Below are 14706 nucleotides of genomic sequence, written 5' to 3'. Positions count from 1 at the left end.
TGCTCACATTGACAGGCTGTCCCAGGTGAAACTGACCATCAGATCATAATATGCAGCAGGCGATTGAATGTCACACCACCCATGTGAGCTCTGTTCCACATGACGCAGTGTCTGTCCTGCAGCGCATCATCCACAGGACACACTTTTGGAGTGTGTGTGTGTGCATGCATTCTTGAGTGGGCACAGGCTAGGGTGGCACACAGCCTTTCTGAAATTTAAGTGGGGGTGGCGGGGCTCCAAGGGTGACCTTTCTCTGTCTGTACATGGCCAATCACAGACTCTAAGAGGCTGTTCATGAAACTGCATTGCTGGGGACAATGCAATCAACAGTTGGGGTCGTACAAAATTTCCTTGTTTACCAACTCTGCACTCAAGAAAACCAACATGGGTGTTGTTGGTTTTTATGCTACATGAACCATAGTTTCTACGATATAAAATCAAGTTTTATGAGTGAACACATTCAAATAATGTAGTTTTATCTTAACGTGCAACAATTTAAAATTTAACTTGCTCAGTGAACATAATAAAATTATGGAAAGTATTTCAACCCAAGTAAAATGTGTTAATGTAGCCAGAAACAATTTTGCTGAGTGACCTAAATGTAAACTTGTTGGGTCAACATGATGAATTTGTGTTACTGTTACTTAATTACCATGGGTCAGGCCAACTAGATTTGTCAGGGTAAATGTAACAAAAAAAACAAAACAAAAAAAACAAAAAAACAGTAAGTCTCTTTGGCTGCTCACTTAGTTGCGCTCGGGGTCACCACAGCAAGTCTAAGGTGACTGGGTAAATTGTGCTGATCCAACACAGCAAAGTTAAGTTGACATGTAACTGTACTATTTTAAAACTAGTTGTAACTACTTACCACGACCCAGTCAGCCTAAACCATGGTAACTGAGTAACAGTAATGCAAATTTATCATGCTGGCCCAACAAATTTACATTTGTTCTCAACACCAGGCATTTAAATGGCTCTACTCTACTTTTTTCTACTTAGCTATTTTACCCTTCCTTTTTAGATATTTCGATATACCTTTGTATACTGGCATAGTTCCACCTTAGAACTGGAATATAATATATAAGATATACCTTACTGAATTTTCATTTACCTTTTCAAGTTGGCCTGTACCAGTAGGTAACAGTAATGCAAATTCATCATGTTGACCCAACAAATTTACACTTAGGTCACTCAACAAAACTGTTTCTGGCAAAGTTAACTCATTTTACTTATGTGGAAATATGTTACATTTTTCATTACTTTTTTAATGTTACTGAGAAAGTTAGTTTTTTGAGTATGTTGCAAGAGCCACCCACAGATAAACAGGCAATGCAAGCACATGTCACCAGGGGCGCTGCCAGGGGTTTTGGGCAGTTGGCACTATGAAAAGACATTTTACTGGGCCACCCCTATATTATTTTGTCAGTATTATAATTTTATTGGGGGCCTCCCTGGGCCCCTGTCAGTCATGGGCCCCATAGAATCCTTCTCCTTATTCTCTCCTTCTCAGCACCCCTGCATGTCACCAACAAAGAACTGCACATGCAGACTGAAACTCCTCACACCAGAGGTGGGACGAAGTCACTAGCAAGTCACTCTCTCAAGTCATGAATCGGCAAGTCACAAGTCAAGTCCCAAGTCAAGTCCCAAGTCAAGTCTCAAGTCATAATGACCACCAATTGTTTGCAAGATGACTTGAGAGTGACTTGAGACTTGTAACTTGCCGATTCATGACTTGAGAATGACTTAACAGTGACTTCGTCCAACCTCAGCCTCATACTATTACTTTCTGTCTCGTTTTCTCTCCCTCTCATCATCCCTTTATTTTGCCCCCCCCTCAAACCCACTATCCACGCCCCCCTCACATCTTCCACTTTGGCGCAGGTGCTTGACAGATCATAAAGAGCTCCGGTGATCACCAAGCGGCGACACCTCGTTATGAAGAGAAGTTATGAGGAAGTTTTGGGAATCAGAAAAGAACTGAAATATTCATTATGCCTCTTTTTCTTTTTTTTTTTTTTTTAATCTGTTTGAGCACTTTGTGCGCAGACGTTCTTCATCATCCTCTGCGTTAAAAATATTCAGTTGCAAAGTAACATGTCTTTGCGTTTCCATCTCTGCCTCCTGCTCTCTCTCTTGCGCGCGCACACACGCCGGTGCGTCAGTCTTTGAAATAATCTATAAACCCGCTCCTCTTCCTAACTGTCAGAGCTTCGCTCATCGCCTCTCCTCCCTCCCTCTCCTCCCCCCTCTCCCTCTGCATCTCTCTCTCTCTCTCTCTCTCTCTCTCTCTCTCTCTCTCTCTCTCTCTCTCTCTCTCTCTCTCTGCCTTTTTCTTTCGGGGAGCGCTGGCATCTCTGGCGGTTTGCCGCATGGATTTCGCGCAGAGCATCGTTTGTTTGATCCGGACTCCCCTCAGTCTCCGATCGCGTTTCCAGGGAAGCATCGGGATGTGACGGTATTTTATCAGCAGCTTCATTCCAGCAGAGGAGGGATTGGCTCTTCTTCTTCTTCTTCACCTTTAAGGAAAGAGAAGCGCGGGGCTTCCACGTTCAAGTGCGCAAAAAAGCCGCAGCTGCAACCATTACGCACGGCTTTTTCTCCTCATCCCGTCCCCTGTTTCGGTCAGATCCGGGCTCTGTCGGGACTTTCGCGGTGAGGAGTCCCGGTTTTGCAAACCGGACCCACAGAGAGGAAGGAAACAGACGCTGGCGTTGTGGAATATTAACGATTTCACCTTAGATAAAAAATCGAGGATGTTGGTGCAGAGTTTGAGACTCTAAGGAGCGTCCCAACTTTTTATCTTTTATTTTTCATCTCTGTTTTTGAATCTGTCCTCGTGTTCGGCTGTGGGACTTCTACTGTCGTGACTGATTTGCAGAATTTCGCTCCGTGGAATGGACCGCTCCGCGTCTTTGGATATAGAGGCGCTCAAGGTAAGACGCGCGCATGCAGCCCGACGCGCGGTGACACCTGCGGAGAGAGTTGCGATGCCCCGGTGGATGGATGGATGGCAGTTTGAACTCTGCGTTTGAGGCGCAGCTGCTGAGCTGACAGTGTGTGTGTGTGTGTGTGTGTGTGTGTGTGTGTGTGTGTGTGTGTGTGTGTGTGTGTGTGTGTGTGTGTGTGTGTGTGTGTGTGTGTGTGTGTGTGTGTGTAAGACCGTGTCCGGGTGCGCGGGCTTCCTCGTCTTAGGTGACTCGATGCTGTTTGGGTGGAAAAAGGTGCAATAATAAGAGGGATCCGAGTATCCAGATCCTGCTGTTGCAACTGGAAGAGCATCTGTCTGTCTGTCTGTGACGCACAGGTCCACGCGCTTTTCTCTTTCTCTGTTGGTTATAACAGATTAAAGACCGTGTTTGTGTGTGTGTGTGTGTGTGTGTGTGTGTGTGTGTGTGTGTGTGTGTGTGTGTGTGTGTGTGTGTGGAGGGGTTGTAGTGTGTATGTCAGTGCAGGATGCATGCTGTGAATTTTAATAAGGTTTGCTTTCAGGAAGAGTTGTTGGGAGAGCGGTTGTTGGAGATGGACCCCCCCCCCCCCCACCACCCTGGTGCATGGGGTGTATTTTAAAAGAAGTTAGAGTGAGTGAAACTAATAATAATGTGTATTAATTGCATGAAAGTGAAGTCAAACTTCCAATCCCGAGTCAGTATTCTGCTCCAGTCCTCTTTGATCTATACTGTATATGTGTGTGTGAGCCTGTATCTCTGAATGCATGTGGGAGATGCTTGCTTTTGGAGCCTATACTACACCCCTCCACACACACCCCCAACCAGCACCACCACCACCTCCACAGAGGTCTACCCCATCTCCAGCTGTCTTGTTCCTCAGGAAGTTCTCACAAGGGGTCAACTTTAGATAAATTAACATGTCACGTGCTAAATATTGAGAAACAGAAGACTAAAATATGCAGAGGTGGTTCAGTAATAGCATCAGCCATCTCTAACGGTTATAGGTCAGTAACATTACTGGCAGACTATGGACCAGGGTGCATTATATTTTTGTTGTCCAAAAGCGACTACCTCAAAAGGGAGAATCTCCATCGACTTTTTTGGCAACAAAAGCCAGATGTCTTCTCTTGGTTAAGGTTGGTTATACTTTTCAAATAGTACTGTATCACAACTTTACACACTGAACAGGTCTAGACAGTACTATGTACTACACCCGTGTCCCCTGAACATAGTTAACAGCATAGGGGTGCACACTCGTGCACTGTGTATCTCCCACTCCTAATTTGTGCCACTTGTGCAGTGCCCGTAGGAAGCCTGTATTCCTATAGAAAAGTGGGAGCTTTGATGATGATCTTTATCAAAGCTCACGCGTGAGAATGTTCCGCCTTGTGATAATTAAGCAAGAAGTGTCTCTGTGTCTGTTTGTGGCTCGAATATCTCTCAGAATGTTTGTGTATTATTTATTTCTTTAATTTATTTCTTCCGTCTCTCCCCCGTGAACACGTTTGAGATAGGCATCTGTTAAGGCAGAGAGTGACTCATCTTTGTTGATGATCTTTGTCGAAGCTTGTGCCAATAATGATGATGACTTCAAAATAAAGGTTTTGAAAATTACTCCCCAAAATTTTCCTAATAAAGGATGCACATGATCGTGCCATGCACAAGCCATATCCAAAAGCTGAGGCCGATCTGACAAACAGAGAGATATGCGACTCACATACACACAGACGCATCTTGCTTTATAGATAGATGGCGTAGTTGGCTTATAGTGTTTGCTTGATCACTTTGGTGGATAAATAGATATATACTGAGGCATGACATTCATACGGGTCTGAGATACACTCATTTGGGATGTCCATTTCAAAATGGGTAAAAATCAGATAAATATTGATCAAGTCATCTTGAGCACAACAAAGTGGGTGATGCTTAGATGGTTTCAGTGAAGCCCTATCATGTGTTGTGTGTTGGGGGGGGCGTGGCTGGATGTTTTGGTGTTCTTTTCTTTTCTTTGCTCTCCAGGTGGCATGAGGGCTGATTTGTCTGTGAAGAAGGTGCTGGCTGAAGAGTCTTCACCCTCATCAACATCATGGAAAGCACCTGTGCTTGGTGCTCACGTGCAACCTGGACGACTTGCAGCTGAAGCAGATAATTGGATGGCGTTCTGCATTTGAGTCATGTGTGATTCAAGCAGAACTGCCGGGAACTCGACCTTGTGACGTTCGTTTGTGAGACGCTGAGGACCGCGCCTGGGTTTGACACATCGAGCCCGTGAAGCAGGGAGGGGTGAGGACACATGCTGTCAGCACACACGAAAGGTAATTAAGTGTTTAGGTACTTGTTGATAGTAACTTGGTGTTTTGTTACACAGTATACTGGAATTGTAAAGAGAATTGCGCAGTTTGCTTCTCACTGCTGTGGCGTGAAGGATAAGTGATCCTCCACTTGTTGTGAGAAGCTGCTCATTTGCATAAAGTAAAAAAAAAGGGACACTGACCTGAGTGTGTTGCTGGCAGCGTGTGTTTATTAGAAGATATAGTTGTATCTGTTGACTTACCTCACCGTCTCTTTGCTTCACAGAGAATCAGTTTGTCGTGTCCACCTGGGGGGTGTTTGGCGGTGGTAGGAAGTCCAGGAGCGCCGGCTTTAATCCTTGCGGGCGCTGGAGAGCGAGCCGCGGATCACTCCACCAGAGGGACGTTGTTTTTTTATGTTTTTACACTTTTAAACACAGGTGTATAATAAATAGTTTTTGTTTGGAACCGCTTTCTGGTTATTTTTAGCGCTGGGTCCTGTCTGACGCAGGTTCGCTCCTCAATCCGCGTCGACACATAACATCATGCTCAAATTCAAACACTTCAGAGTAAGGCTGCAATGGATTATTATTTTCTGAAATGATTCATCTATTGATTGTTTTGTCAATTAAGTGATTAGTCTATTTTTTATTCATCTATTGATTAGTTAGTTATCATTTGATTAATTTATTAGTGTATCATAAGCATAAATTCTACCTATAGCCTAACTTCCAACATATTTTGTCATTAAAATTATTTATTTTACAGTTTTTTTTAATCACAATATATACAAGGATATAAAGTGACAAAATGAAAAAAAAAGCAGTGAGGAAAAAATAAATAAATACAGAAGAAAATGTGGTGCACAGCTTTGTCTCTTCCGGAGATGCAGAAAGACAGAAAATAAATTTGTAACATATTTCATATCAGTTAATCTGTAGATTATTTTCTGTATCAAAATGTGGATAAGTGTTTCCCAAATAAGAAAATGATGCTGTGGACAAAATGTTTTATTTTGTCCACAACCCAAAGATATTATGTTTACTGTCAGAGAGGATATAAACAAGAAAATATACACATAAAAAAAGTGATGATTAATCAGTTACCAAAATAGGTGATAATAATTTAACAACTGAGTATGAATCAATTCATTGATTAATTGTTTTAGCTTTGAAATCAAGATAAACTCATCTTTTCCTGTCAGACAGGATTAAAAAAACAAACAAAACAAAACTAGAAAATGCTCACTTATAAGAAACTGAAATTAGATTTTTTTTTTAACACAAAACGGTTAATAGATTGTCAAAATACTTGCCACTTAATTAAATAATCAAGCAGTAATCAATTAACCAAAGAAATGATTAATCACTGCAGTGCACTTGAATCAATATATAGCATATTTTGCAATACTGAATTAACACCATAAGGAGTGCATGTGGTTACATTCAAAAACAGAATTAAATCACATCCATCATAAGATTAAACCTGCACTCTCATCATAGAACATCAACTCTTTTAACTTGAGTTAACACTCTGATGCAGTTGATTAAAGAGAGAGAGAAACAGGCATGGACTGGGGGAAGATTAGAAAAACAATAATATTATCAGCGTATGAATGGGATGCTGAGTGGGGTTGTGTACATGGGGGGCTGTCAGTAGATTGTGGCACTGAACCTGAAAGTAATAAGACAGGGTTCAAAGGGTTTCGATTATGGTATAAATACCCCAAAAGTCTTTAGACAGGCTCTCCTCTCAGCTGGTGCTGGTTCAGTAAAGTTGTCCAGCCTTTGGGACTCTCTGATTGTTCAGTGTGCCCCAGTCGTCTCTCTGACCATTGGTGTTCAAAAAACAGGACAGACAGTAAGGCTGGAATTGTGGTGCTGGAAAGTCCTGAGTGCAGGGTTGTGCGGTCATTTAAAGCACGCCGTGTTTCCCAACGTAGCTTGATGTCAAAGTCACAATATGAGCTGACTGATTTATCAGATAGAGTGCAGTGTGTGTCATATTGCACAAATCATTTCTATCAACCTCATAATGTTAAAAAATTGTTCAGGTCTCAGATTCAACACCCCTAAAGTACCAGAAGTGTGTGTTTAAGCTTTAATTACTTGGCTTTCCTTCCCGTTCAGGCAGGGCTGGACTGCGGCAAAAATTCAGCCCTGAACTTTATGGACCAGACTGGCCCACCACTATAATCTGTGTGCAGATACTGTGCCAAGTCACCCCCGTTGAAGTACATATAAACACGCAAGCCCTTAGGGCCTTGTCCCACTGGCGTTTAGGAGGATTTGCATATGGATTGCGCACAAAATTGGCCCATATTCGTCAAACATCCGCAATATCCGTGTAACATGCCTGTATGAGTCGGCCGTCATCCGAACACGCCCGTGATCATCCGCAGAGGCACGCATGTCCACAGCCAGGATTTTTGAGCTGTTCAAAAATCTGGATGCGGGTAACATCCGCCTTACATACTCCATATATACTTAATTCATACACATACATACTCACTCTATGCGCTGTATATCTGCCGTTAACCACTGATATCCACAACTGACTGGGATTTGCAGCTTGGCAGCGGACTGGGACAGTGTGTAAAACAAATATATTGCGTGCCTATCATGTCCACATCACAAACTAAAATAAGTTGTAGCAAATGCATACAAATTGGCCACGAATAAAGCATTTTTATTACATCTGCTTTGCAGCTGATTTGTGGACAATCTGTGAATGCATAACAAACACGTCACGTAAACCCAAAGTACTATATGTGGCAGAAAGCGACATACCTGTCAGTCAGTGCGTAATAGCTGCTGCAATCCAGGACTTTTATTTAACACCAACAAAAGGAGCAAAAGCCACAACTCACGCTGAAGTCTGTTTTCTGTGACACTCTCAAAAAAAACAAAACACAGTCTCACCCCCACGAGCGGCTTCCCCCCGCTCGCTCCCCAAACTCATGAACAGTTAACCCTTGCATGACAAAATGAACAATAACTCTGTGATCAGCTTGTCCAAGTCCAGCAATTGTTCCAGAGGCTGTATTGTTGGTGTGAATAGTGATGCTGAAAGGAGCGAGTGAGCTCATTTTATGACCACAATGCAGATGCCGTGCATGCACAACACGTGCGCGATGCATTCATAATACACCTGGAATACTGCCGTGATAATCTCAATGTGTCGGATCAGTTTCCTCACTACATGCGTTATATAACCATGATTGTTCATCATATATTCGCTATATATTATTAATATATCCGTAATTCATACTGGGACATTTGTCATTTTTGGCCATTTTTGTTGCAGATGACAACGAACGCCCACAATTTGTGTACTCAATTCATGCGCAATTAATCCTCTCCCCAGTGGGACAGGGGCCTTAGTAATAATAGTTACCCCTTTATATTCTGGAGCCTTGAATAAAGTAAATGATGACTACACAGTATGTTGCACGCTTAGACCCATGGGTGCACTGGAAAAGTGGGGCCGTTTTCATTTAGATGTAAGGCGAAACATTTATATGAATGAGTGTTTATCCACACCATGCTGACACACACCTGCTCTCATCACCACCACCACCAATCTCCTCATGCTCCTGTAACACCTCCATGGCAGCGGGAGCCTCACTGTCACTTTCACTGTCCGACTCCCACATCACCTGCTGCTGCTGAGAGGGACCCACAGGCGCCCCTGACAAGCCGGCCCCCACAGCAAACATCTTTGATACTTTTCTGCTCTTGGCAGCATCAGTCGCAAGAGTTTTTTTCTTTTCCCTCAGTTTTGCTGCACCACCTTTGCATTTGTTCTCCATTTTGTGACTCGCTTTGTTTTTCATGCTCTACGGTATTATTCCTCTCTCTCTTATCATGATTGCTGATCATTAAAGGTGATTGGATGAGGAGTGTCTACAACATACCTGGATAAGACTCCTAGGCCTCTGTAGCCTATTATAGAGCTACAATTGGGTCAGGTATTCTTTTGACAGACAAGCCACTGGGCCTATACTGTGTCTGCAGGCTGCAGCTGAGCTCTGTGAGCTGGTGCATGTCTCTCTCCATGGGCCAGGAGAGTTCCCATGAAAAGGTGCATCAAAATAATAATAATAAAAAAAAAACAATAAACAAAACAAAACAAAACTGGGCAGCCATCAGCCCATTAATGATCCGCCCAACCGGGAAAATCCCAGTAATCCCAATGGCCAATCCATCCTTGCATACAGGTGATGTCATGCACACACGTGATCACCATACTGGTAGAGAGGAAAGGGTCACCCTTGTTGCTATGACTATTTTTCAGTATTGTCTCATTTGGGATCTTCTGGTTGGATAGACTGTGGTTTCATATTCAGTTTATGGTTTCACTAATCAGCATGAACAAAAGAAGGGTATTTTATTTAGTAGATTTCCATCAGAGAAGCTTTCAACATTTTTAGAATATTTCCAAAACATTTCTTATGGAGTGAAGAGTTTGCTTAACAGATGGGTTTGGTGATGCTGATGGCTTTGCAGAGAAAAACAAAGGTTCAGGTCTTAGGGTCCTGGTGTGTCCTGTCTTATTGCATGATTTTGAGACTTAAATGTCTTTGATACTTAGTCTGTTTGGAACATCTTTGAGTACCACTGGAATGACTTGGTGTCAAACAAGTGATTATTCAGATAAAAAGTATAATTTATTTGTTGAAATTTTGGCCATTTCAGGCATGATCCAAAATACAGATGTCAAGGGCCCCTCATGGCTGGAGAAGACCAAGGGGATGCCAAGGTTTCACCTTGCTGGGGCAGATGGAGTGTTACTTTTGAGAGGTGGAGATGGACCAGGTATTTGCCAGGGTGTTTGACATACAGGACCCAAGGCGGTTCAGTAGAGTGGTGCATATGGTGACATGCAACAGGAACACAAGCTCCCTGACTTGATTTGACTGAACATTTTCCAAATGATAAATTATTTTCATCTTATTTTTGTTTGCGTTGCATCTTATATTTTTGATCCATCTGGGAAGGAGGCAGCTTTCTCACGTTACATGTCACTCAAGTGTGCATGTTTCCACTGTGTGTTCCGATGTGCACATAGAAAGTGTTTGGTATTCACAGCACTGTTTCTTAGATAAATTAGACTTCTTCATATGTGATCATTTGTTTTTTTCTCTCCAGTCAATGCTGAAGTTGATGATTCACGAAAGTTATAATTAGAATCAATGCCAGAATACGGCTAGTTTTCAAGAAGCACGCTACACATCTACAGCTGTTTCTGTTCTGGTGCAATGCAGTTTATATTGGGTACATTTAGCCTTGGGCCATTTCACTCCATATTTAACAATTCTTAGCTTACTTTTGGACTGGATCTTTATTTCTAAATATTAATATGCACGTCCGGATTCAAATAGGAGGTCTGGAGGCTAGTTTTGGCTCATACAAATTTTTGATTTTGATTTGCGTGTTCAGTCATGGTGACAAGGCTGTTTATTAAAATCAGATCAAATCAATTTTATTTATATTGCGCCAAATCACAACAAACAGTTGCCCCAAGGCGCTTTATATTGTAAGGCAAGGCCATACAATAATTACAGAAAAACCCCAACGGTCAAAACGACCCCCTGTGAGCAAGCACTTGGCGACAGTGGGAAGGAAAAACTCCCTTTTAACAGGAAGAAACCTCCAGCAGAACCAGGCTCAGGGAGGGGCAGTCTTCTGCTGGGACTGGTTGGGGCTGAGGGAGAGAACCAGGAAAAAGACATGCTGTGGAGGGGAGCAGAGATCGATCACTAATGATTAAATGCAGAGTGGTGCATACAGAGCAAAAAGAGAAAGAAACACTCAGTGCATCATGGGAACCCCCCAGCAGTCTAAGTCTATAGCAGCATAACTAAGGGATGGTTCAGGGTCACCTGATCCAGCCCTAACTATAAGCTTTAGCAAAAAGGAAAGTTTTAAGCCTAATACACTTCTGATTTAAAGCTCTCTTTTTCAGAGGAGCTACAGCATCCAAAGTTGTCCTCAATGAGGATATAAAACTATTGACGAGATAATCTATCTCACTCACAGAGTTTAGGTAGCTACTCTGCCCTGTGTTGGTATATGGCATTGGAGAACATAAAGAAAGAATCATATCCTTAAACCTAGTTACAGCGCTTTCTGAAAGACTTCTACTGTAATGAAACTTATTCCCCACTGCTGGGTAGTCCATCAGAGTAAATGTAAATGTTATTAAGAAATGATCAGACAGAAGGGGGTTTTCAGGGAATAGTCTTAAGTCTTCAATTTCCATACCATAAGTCAGAACAAGATCTAAGGTATGATTAAAGTGGTGGGTGGACTTATTTACATTTTGAGCAAAGCCAATCGAGTCTAACAATAGATTAAATGCAGTGTTGAGGCTGTCATTCTCAGCATCTGTGTGGATGTTAAAATAGCCCACTATAATTATCTTATCTGAGCTAAGCACTAAGTCAGACAAAAGGTCTGAAAATTCACAGAGAAACTCACAGTAACGACCAGGTGGACGATAGATAACAACAAATAAAACTGGTTTTTGGGACTTCCAATTTGGATGGACAAGACTAAGAGTCAAGCTTTCAAATGAATTAAAGCTCTGTCTGGGTTTTTGATTAATTAATAAGCTGGAGTGGAAGATTGCTGCTAATCCTCCGCCTCGGCCCGTGCTATGAGTGTTCTGGCAGTTAGTGTGACTCGGGGGTGTTGACTCATTTAAACTAACATATTCATCCTGCTGTAACCAGGTTTCTGTAAGGCAGAATAAATCAATATGTTGATCAATTATTATATCATTTACTAACAGGGTTTATTAAGTTGTCCATGTACAGTGTATTCAATTGTGCAACCCAGCTAGGAAACATTTTGTCACATATTATTCCTTGCATCACCATATATGTTCAATGCATTTAGAGAGGTACAGTTTGGTAGGGATAGACTAATAATGGGCTTGGCCGATTATCGCCCAGGACAATTATCGACATCGGCCAATTATTGGTCTACCCCTACAGAGCACCCATAGGGATAACTGGCCAATGCAGATTATTGGCCCAGCAGATTATCGGTCTATCCCTGCAGAACACCCATATGGATAATTGGCCAATGCCGATTATCGGTTTATCCGTACAGAGCACCCATAGGGATAATTGGCCGATGCCGATTATTGGCCCAACCAATTATTAGTCTTTCCTTACAGCACCCATAGGGATTATCAGCCAATGCAGATTTTTGGCCCATCTGATTATCGGTCTATCCCTACAGAGCACCCAGAGGGATTATCGGCCGATGCAGATTATTGGCCCATCTGATTATTGGTCTATCCCTACAGAGCACCCATGGGGATAATAGGCCGATGCCGATTATTGGCCCAACTGATTATTGGTCTATCCCTACAGAGCACCCAGAGGGATTATTGGCTGATACAGATTATTGGCCTAGCCGATTATCAGTCTATCGCTGCAGAGCACCCATCTACATAATCGGCTGATGCCTATTATCAGTCTATCTCTACAGAGCACCCATAGGAATTATCAGCCGATGCAGATTATCGACCCAGCCAATTATCGGTCTATCCGTAACGGCACCCATAGGGGTAATCAGCCAATGCCAATTATTGGCCCAACCGATTATCGGTCTATCCCTGCAGAGCACCCATAGGGGTAATCAGCCAATGCCAATTATTGGCCCAACTGATTATCGGTCTATCCCTGTGGAGCACCCAGAGGGATTATTGGCCATTGCAGATTATCAGCCCAGCCGATTATCGGTTTGTCCCTAGTTTGGTGCAAATGTTTTCATTCTGACAGTGATGAGTCTACTTCGTCACTGAGTGAGTGAATCCAGGGTCCCTTTTCTCCACCAACATGGAATTAAAAGTCACATGGTTGCACAAAATCTGTCCGCAACATTTAGGCAAGAAACAGCTCATTTTAGATTTCTGTCACATATAGTGTATGACTTAAATCTGTCTGTGGATTTTTGTTTGCATTGTGTGGAGTTTCTTACAGCTCCAGGCATGAAATAAGGTGAAATGTTATTGGCAAACTGACAATTTATAGATTACAAATGCAGAGGGTGGGAGGTCCTGAGGAAGCTCCTGCAGCATTTTGCTAATTCATTCCTGTGGAGCGGCATAAACAAGATGTAGCTATGCTTTAACTTCAGAATGAACTCCTTTGTGCATACCATGAAGCATATGACTATGCTGGGTGCAAACTACTTATGATCTATACATTAAATATGAGGTGGATGTGCTGCGTCCCCTCTGCAAGAGGGGCGCTCGAGCATTTTGGGAATGTTTAAGATGAACTGGGATAGTGTGATGTCACATGAAATCAATATTCCATTCAAAGGATCCTGTCATCTGGACTGAACCAAACCAGGCAATGGTTGCGCCAGTGGTGGCTGGCCTATAGGGGCACTCGGGTGCTGCCCTTCCAGATGTGGAGGGGAAAATGATAAAATATATTTAAAAAGTATTATCAATGTCAGTTTTACTTAATAGTATGTGCCTACATATAATCTGAATTATTAAAACAACATTTCCACCAATTGACTCTCAATCAACAGTGCATTTCCACCGACAGAAGCACAGAATGTATCATTTCACTTCTTGGGCGATCACTCCAAGAGCCCTTTGAAGTGCAGCGAAATGACCAATTGTGTATGTCGCTAAGGACAAATAATAAATATTTGGCCAATCAGCATCGCCAAATTTAATGGCTTGGGTCGCCCCCAGATTTATCAAAGTGCTGCTGTTTTTGGTGGAAAAAAAAAAAAAAAAAAACACGGACGTTTGGGCTATATTTATTTTTGTCTCCTTGTGTTTTGCTGGAGTATGTTGACGAACTTTGGGACTTTACGATTGCTGCTCCTCCTGGCCGTTACATCCTCAGTGGTTTTCAGCTGCGGATTCGCCTTCGGATTTACTCCCGAATGTTGCTCCTGGTGTGGAAATAAGGCTGAAAATTTAAGATAAAACAAATGAGTGATGTTTCTTTGTTTTAGGGGGTCAAAGCTGTGATCTTTATTGGTACAGCGGACCAGTTATAATGGTTAGGGGAGACCGGGGCTGTTTGTAACAGTGTTCAAAGCTGCAGCCATGCTGGCATTTTAGTCATAGTTTCAACTTGATTTCAGTTTACACATCATGAGGATCAGCCCACAGAAGTGAAATATTCTTTGGAGTATTCCACAGTCTGAAACGAATGATTTGCTCAGCTAAAAAAAAAAACAAAAACAAAAAAACACTCCCCTTTGCATGTTTTTTTTTTAAAGACATTCTAACTCAGCCACTACTGAGCTCACGCATGATGCTTATAGTCAGACTAACTCAAGTTTAGCAAAGGATTAATTAAGTGGTTTTGTACACTTAATTTGCTTTGTCCCCTACACTGTTAATTAACCAATTTAATTTAAAGGTTTTGGTGTTGTTAGTTAGCCAAATTATTTAATTTAAGTTATTCTAGCTTCTTT

At 42.3% G+C, this 14706-nt stretch overlaps 1 protein-coding gene across 1 annotated transcript in view; it reads left to right on the top strand.

Moving 5' to 3' along the window:
• The first annotated feature begins 2383 nt into the window (after nt 1-2383).
• LOC117527125 (zeta-sarcoglycan) overlaps nt 2384-14706 on the top strand; it is a 1464030-nt gene continuing 1451707 nt past the window's right edge. Inside the window, exon 1 of the mRNA XM_034189309.1 lies at nt 2384-2936. Coding sequence (XP_034045200.1) covers nt 2898-2936 — 39 coding nt within the window. The 5' untranslated portion in view covers nt 2384-2897. The remainder of the gene's footprint in view (nt 2937-14706) is intronic.

Source organism: Thalassophryne amazonica, chromosome 15 (assembly GCF_902500255.1).
Source record: "Thalassophryne amazonica chromosome 15, fThaAma1.1, whole genome shotgun sequence".
NCBI lineage: Eukaryota > Metazoa > Chordata > Actinopteri > Batrachoidiformes > Batrachoididae > Thalassophryne > Thalassophryne amazonica.
Note: the sequence above shows the minus strand (reverse complement) of the source record. Positions and strands in the feature narration are given on the sequence as shown.